Here is a 7,366-nt window from a genome sequence, read left to right as displayed (position 1 = left end):
AGTAAATGGTTTGCTTTGGCTCTGCGGCACATTCATGGTGTCCTTATTAAATAAGCCTCTGCGCACGGTGCCGGTGATGCCGCAGAGGGAGAGAAAGAGAAGACCAGTTCACAACCATTTTTAATGTTTGCATGGGAGAAGTTAGACATTAGCTTTCTACTGTTCATCACATTCTGTAAGTGACAGTTTGGCACAGTTGCACATGGGTAATACAGCAGAAACGGTTTCACAGTAAAACATTAATGCAAATAGCGACACCTAAAGCCAGAGTTTTCTCCTTCACCACACTTACTGATGTGTGTGTTGGCTGTATGTGATAAAAAGGGGTCTAGTAACCTGGAGCATAAATCCAGCTGTCCGAATAAAATGACACTTGAAAAGTATTCTCCTCCTTAACTTAAGATTTTGAAAAGTACATAATAAAGATTCACTATTGCAGTGCATCCAAAATTTACAGTGCTCATAGTAGCAGACAATTCATTTGCATAATGTGGAGAGGGGAAAAGGCAATGGGACTATTTTTTTCTTTAAATTAGAATTATGCCACCCAATGCTCAAATCACATTAAAGTAATTATTACTGGACTTCAAAAATTTTGTTAAAAGCACATGAAAACAGAATTTCCACAAGTTTCATTTCCAGTCTGTCTTGTGGATGACTATAGACAGATAGACTTGTTACACTGTGCATCTAAATGTTTATCTCACATATAAAGGGCTCCTCACACGTATTTGTAATCTAAGAGCTCAACTTAGCCCTTCTAAAAATGATTTTCTTTTGAGGGTGGGAAAGAAGAACAGTGAAAAATGTTCACAGCAGTTTTTCTGTTTCTTCATACTCCTTCCTGGTTAACCTGGAAGAGGGGGTGGTCAGTGTCCACCCTGTTCTGGTTTTGTTCAATTTACTGTTCAGACAAACTGTTATGGTTCTGTTAAAAAACCAAACTTGCTAATAGAAGAGATCTACATACATCCCCAATATGCAGATCTGGGCAATGGTGAAGAAGCACAGCAAGAGCCCAATGCTCACCAAATCTTGGTTCTCCCATAGGTTTGGCTGCAAGGAGGTTCTGATTCCACTGCACAAGTCACAGTCTTGACTTCATTAAAGCACGTGTATTTACATGTTTTCTTGAACTAGGACTTTGTGTTGTGATTGTCAATCAGGCACAATTGCTACAAATCCCACATAAGAAAACTCCCTTTTGAATTTAATTAGCAGTCCTGTAATTCTCAACTCTATGGAAGATGAAGGGGAAGGAAGAAGCTCTTAAACTTTTCTATTTATTTTTTTTAACAGCGTCACAAACAATTATAAGGCCAAAATACACAATATTAAATAGAAAATCTAAAATTAAGTTGCTGGTATTCAGTGAGAAAGACTGAGGTATACAAAATATTTTTTAAATTGTGCGTAAATTTGCAATAGTTTTGAAAAGGTGCTTTTCCATTTTCAGCTAGTGGTTCATTGACCAAGTGATCTTCCTGTATACCAGTAACTGTGTAATTGTGACCAACTGAACACAATGCATTTAACAGCTAATTGTTCTTCAGAACACTTGAGTTTTTTTAAACATTACATTTATTCTAACAGCAGTAATGTAGTAAAATAAGACTATATCCAAAACAACTCATGATCTTCATTTATCATTTTTACTGTTAAGAATGGAAAGTTGTTTTTTTTTTAGTTTACTTTGGATGTTGGCACATGAAAAGTACACTTCAGAAATTGTCAGACTTGTTCCAGAGAAAACAAGGTGTAAAACAGAAAAAAGAATGGCAGTGCCAAGTATATTTTTCTCCTTCCACGTTGTATTGGCAACTGATAGAAGCACACAGAGATAATGTAATTACACGACTTCTAAAACCTAATTTTAAAGTTACAAAACTAGAGAGCTTTTGGCTGAGCATTTCCCTGAGTCTTCATTTTTAAAAATCATGTTAGACATCATGTGCATAGAATCTGTTACAAAGGCCTCAATTAATAAAGGCTGTTTGTATGCAAAAGTTAGATACTTCTATTCTTTAAAAACCTAAGCAAGAACTGCTGAGGAAGCAATTTCACTCTTCAAAATCTGGTATTTTTCCTAAGGAGAAAAGCAAACTTCAGATATTTTTGCATTGGATAATTTGAAATTACATCATCACACAATTTGTGCTTTGTGAACAAGTCTAATGGGGAAGCTTTCGGGGAAAGACTGAAACAACAAACTCTGGGACTTCTACGTAATTAAAAAAAACTTTGGTTTTTATAGCATTTTGTGATAAAATAGAAGGCACAACTGTGCATCAAAACTATATGATTTTGTATTTTAATCTGCTAACATTGTTTTCATCAGCACATCAGACTTTCTGTAAGTCTTTACTTAAAGATGTTTAGTAACAGTAATTAGTTAGCTGTCATAAGGCTTCTGTTTTACCTACATGCAAGAAGGCTATTTAGCAAGAAGGCATCATTGAAAAAGGTACATTGAACAACATATGACCTGATGTCCGTTCATTAAAAGTTCACCATTCTAGCTCAACAGGATAGTCTCCAGTGAGACACGCTGTGCAATGACCAAGCTTTCCAATAAATGACTTTTGGGTTTTAGGATTGTTGTCCTGTCTTGCTTTGATGCTTTCTTGCACAGACGATACCAACCCTTCCACAGAAAGATAGACAACACTGTCTGCTCCTAGAGGAAATAAAAGAGTCATCAGTTAAAGCTGCAATGTTGTACCAAATGCAGTGCTCTTTGGAAATGTGGTCGCATTATCGTCTGGATTATGATGCCAGGTGGATCACCTTAACAAAAGAGAATGACTATGAAAAATTTTTAAGATCATAGTATGTCTTGCCCTTCTCAAATGCTTTGTGCAGGGAGCAGACTCACTGAAATCTAGACAGAATGTTCTGTTGGGAAAAAATATGTGACACATAACTGCAAAAACAGAAGCAAAGTCCAGACTGTGTACTAAGACTCCCTAAACTCCTTGTAGTCTCCCAGAGTTAACCTTAGTTGAGGTATGGAAGTAGATGTGTGTGTGACTAGTGCTTCCCAAATCTGAGCACCAAGGACTACCAAGCTTCTCTGGGACTTGGAGGAGAGGAAGACCATCATGTTAAAAAAAAATCATTATGGGTTCATACAAGTTTTCTAGCAGTAGGAATGTTTGATAGCATTTTCGTATCCTTAGTTTTCTATCCTTTGCACTCATATGGTGAATAATACTTAAAAATGAGATCCTACAAACTTGAAATATTTCCACCACCTTCACAATAATTTTGGGAAAAAGAATTCATTGCAGTATTAGATGGTGAAAGTCAGTATTTAACACAGGATATTGGAGCTTACAGTGGAACACAAACTGTCGATCCTCCTTTTGTTTTGCTGCAAACATGACTTGAAATTTCAGGTTTTTAACATTCTTTGATTGATTTCAAATTCATTTCTTTCAAAGTGAAATATATAATGCAGTTAAAATTATTTACATAAATGCCAATTTGTAGAAAATTCAGTGGGTGTTTACAAATTCTGAATATATTTTTATGAGTGTCTCATGAAAGTGAAACTACATCCGCTTTTCATTATAGGACAGATTTTCACCACTTACTTTCTTCCTGGTGTTTTGACTGCAGTAGCTCCTTTTTGTCAAGTTTCTCAGAAGGAGCTTTAAGTATTGGAAAGCTTTGCTGTTATACTTTATTTGCAGCTTATGCAATTATTCTAATACTTTCTATTGTTTTGCAAATACAGTTCCCTAACTGTGTTAAAAAAAAGTGTGTAGCTAAAGTGGTTTGATCCGTGGAGTACTCACAATTGCATACACCTAGTTTACCAACCTTACAATTCTTTAGTCAGTTTTGCCACTGGTGCCTTGATATATTCTGCTTTATTTTGAAGTAGACCATAAAATACAGTTCAAAGCTCTCTCAAGAAAAAAAAAAAGAAAGTAGCATTTACCTATATAGTTTGCAAGATCATGAAATTCAGGTCTGTTGGCAATGAGTTCTTCTTTTGTTGGAATGTTTATTCCCATGTAACAGGGAAATCTTATGGGAGGGGAAGCTACACGAATGTGCACCTGCATAAAAACAGTTTTAAAAGAGACTGATGTAAGTTGATGGTCAGCAGATCATAATATAATAGCAAAGTCTCAATTCTGCACAGCGATAATGAACAGAACACAGCACTGCACAGAAATCTTTGAAGGGTTAAAAGTAAGATAAAGTTTTTTTCAGATGTCAACACAGCAGGAGAATGTAAGACAGTTTTAGAACTTGTTTTTTATGTATTTCCTAATGTTCTTAGAAGGTTCCATCCTGATTTTACTTATCTTCTGTGGTGTTCAGTTCTTTATAAACAAGTTTCACCTTACAAAACCAAACATTATACAGCACATTTTTGCTCCAGTGACTGACTTGCACACTGTTTTGCTTAAAAAATCTTTATCAATTAAAAAAATGGTGCTCTAGTGACTTAAGGCATGTGGTATTTACAGCAGTCTATGGTTATACTTTATGCACTTCCACAAGTCACCCATCAGGAATACTTGGTTTCTTGATCTTAACTAATTTGTATTCCATTCTCTTTTTATTTGCCAGACAGTGCTTTGTAAGTGGAGACGTTCCTCTTATCTCAATCATCCAAAAGTCACACTCATACAAAAGAACCTTCTTAACCTATCTTCACAATAAACACACACTAGCCATTTTTTTTCCACATTTGCCCTTTTAAAAATGGAAACAATGTATAGTACAAATGAAGACAAGCCCCTGTGCTTTAACCTCCCATCAACTTCTATTCTTCTATTCTATATCTTTATTGTACTGACTTAAAATTAACTTACCTCTTTGGCTCCTGATTCTCTCAGTAGTTTTATTATGGGTGAAATGGTATTGCCTCTCACAATTGAGTCATCAATGATAACAACTCGTTTGCCTTTAAAATTATCAGACAGAACGCCAAACTTCTTTGCAACACCAAGTTGCCGTAACCTCATATTTGGCTGGATAAATGTTCTCCCTACATATCGATTTTTACAAAGTACTTCAACGTATGGTAGTCCACACTGCAAACAGGAGACAGTTAAACAGAATTAATATAGAGGACTTCTTATTCTCAGTTACTGTTTTTTAAAGTGACCTTAGGACTTAGTATGGCTTCACAGTAACCAAAAAATGTTTAAAACCTTAATATAGAGGAATAATGGCAGAAAAAACAAGGCAGAGTACTCAATAGCAGTAGCCTGCATACTGAAGATATAAAGCCTAATCAATATGCAACTCCAGCAGCCCACATCATTATAGTCCATTACAAAAAGAGATATGTGTAAATATGCTTGGGGAAAAAAAAAAGAGAAAGGTAACATATACCTTTTGAGCATAACCAAGAGCTGCTGGGGTTGCAGACTCTGGAACAGTGCTGACCAGGTCTGCTTCCACAGGTGCTTCAATAGCAAGCTGCTGCCCACATCTTCTGCGGACTGAATACACCATCTGACCTAAGAACAGAAAGAAGTGTTTTTCTTGGCTCAGATTTCTTCTCAGTTTTCTGTACAAATTTCTGTGTCAAGCTGTAGACACAGAAATCAGTGAGAAAAGTTCTAGAACTAATAACCAGTCACTTGCATAAGGTCATTTTTTAATTTCCTCCCATAATGTCACGTTCTAACATTCACATTCTTATGACTACACAGAGAATAAAAATCCAGTTTGCCCTAACTGGGTAACTAACTAAAGGTCCTGTGGATGTTACAAAATCTATCTGCAAGAGGAAAGAAAAAGAAATTATGCCTGCCTGTTCATAACATGCATATTCTATTTTTAGACTGCTTTTTCCAACAGAGAAAATTTATGCAATGCTGCTGTCTGCTTCTGTCCACTTACTGACTTTGAATCAGATGGCAAAATTCACCTGGAATTTAGTAAGGGGATAAGCGGACTCAGAAGCTTTTAAGGTCCTAAAAAATTTGCAACATGGGAAAGAACTGGAAGTATTGTGATGAGGCACGGCAAAGGCTACAGCAGGAGTACTAAGGAATGTAAGAAGTGAGGATACTGAAGGGTAAATTGATTGTGAAAGCAAAGGAATGTGGGATGAAACTGGCTTTGTAAAGGTGGGGAACTGTATTGGATCAATGGATAGCATGTCCCTAGAAAGCAATGAAGAGGTTGTTTGCCAGACATGAGAGTCCTGGCTAGTATCTTGTCACTGAGACAATTTTTGAGGGCTTCTACTGAAATAATAATAAAGGCATTACACTGACAATGCCAAGTACTTAGTGCATAGATTTGCAAGTTAAATTAAAAGCATCTTCCTGAAATTACACTTACTGCAAAGAAAATATCAAAATAAAGTTATTTTGTAAATCCTATTTCATAAGTCTAATTTTTAAAATGTTTCCCAAGAACCAATAAAGTTCCTTTCTTCAGTCTCTCACTTTTAAAAGATATTTCATCTACCTTAATCATGTTCATAGCCCTTTTCATCCCTCCCATAGGAGTATGCAGGCAGTCTGTCTCAGGCTGTATCCACAATCCAGAAACAGGAAGGTGATGTTACATGCTCCTCCTGATGAGTTTTATCTCAAAAGCTTTGCCAGCCCATTCTGTCCCTGCTGTGTGCTGCAAGCTTATGTTCAGTGGTACTCTACTATGATCCCAGAGTCACTGTGCTCCAGGATAACATCTTTCAGTATTTACGCAAGTGCTCTGTAAGTTACATTTTTGTACCTTCAAAAATACTGTCTGGTCTTGCAAAATAAACATATTCAAAGATGCAGAATGCTGATGGATCTCCTTCAGGTCTTCGTACAACATCCAGTGTCTAGACATCATGTCTGGATATTTTCACAATCTCTCCAGGAAGGACCTCCCGATAGTACCTTGGAAAAGAAATACAGAGAAGCTAGAAACGTCTTGAAGCTGGATGATAATTTTTAAGTACAAACAAGAGTCAACTGACAGGAAAAAATGTTTTTGAACATCATAACATGACAACTTGCTTCCATCTTAGGATTTGACCTGAAGCATTTTAAGACCAACATGCTAAGACAAGTGACCCTTACTCAAACAGTCTGAATTATTATCCAAAAGCAATAAACTAATACTTAGTACCAGAGAATGATGGTATTTGTCCTATGTGTGAGACATACTGTATAGGCTTAACTGAGATTGAATATATTTTAATAATATAGTCCTGTATCAATGCTAGAGAACTTTTCAATGAAAGCTAATAAACCTTACAGTGCAATGTAAGAAATATAATCCAAGAATAGAGGTGGTAGCCAAATAATCCTGCCTCACAAGACAAATCCAGAGAAATATCTGTCTAGAGAGGACAGATAGCTACCCCCAAATGACATAAAGCTGACTAGAAATG

At 36.2% G+C, this 7,366-nt stretch overlaps 1 protein-coding gene across 1 annotated transcript in view; it reads right to left on the bottom strand.

Moving 5' to 3' along the window:
- Positions 1–102: 102 nt before the first annotated feature.
- The window catches only part of PPAT (phosphoribosyl pyrophosphate amidotransferase), a 47,340-nt gene continuing 40,076 nt past the window's right edge, over positions 103–7,366 (bottom strand). Inside the window, exons 7-11 of the mRNA XM_039550543.1 lie at positions 6,718–6,869; positions 5,359–5,486; positions 4,833–5,054; positions 3,947–4,067; positions 103–2,677 (exon numbers count right to left, since the gene is read on the bottom strand). Coding sequence (XP_039406477.1) covers positions 6,812–6,869 — 58 coding nt within the window. The 3' untranslated portion in view covers positions 103–2,677; positions 3,947–4,067; positions 4,833–5,054; positions 5,359–5,486; positions 6,718–6,811. The remainder of the gene's footprint in view (positions 2,678–3,946; positions 4,068–4,832; positions 5,055–5,358; positions 5,487–6,717; positions 6,870–7,366) is intronic.

This window comes from Corvus cornix, chromosome 4, assembly GCF_000738735.6.
Source record: "Corvus cornix cornix isolate S_Up_H32 chromosome 4, ASM73873v5, whole genome shotgun sequence".
Taxonomy (NCBI): domain Eukaryota; kingdom Metazoa; phylum Chordata; class Aves; order Passeriformes; family Corvidae; genus Corvus; species Corvus cornix.
The sequence above is the reverse complement of the archived record's forward strand: the minus strand, read 5'-3'. Positions and strand labels throughout refer to the sequence as shown.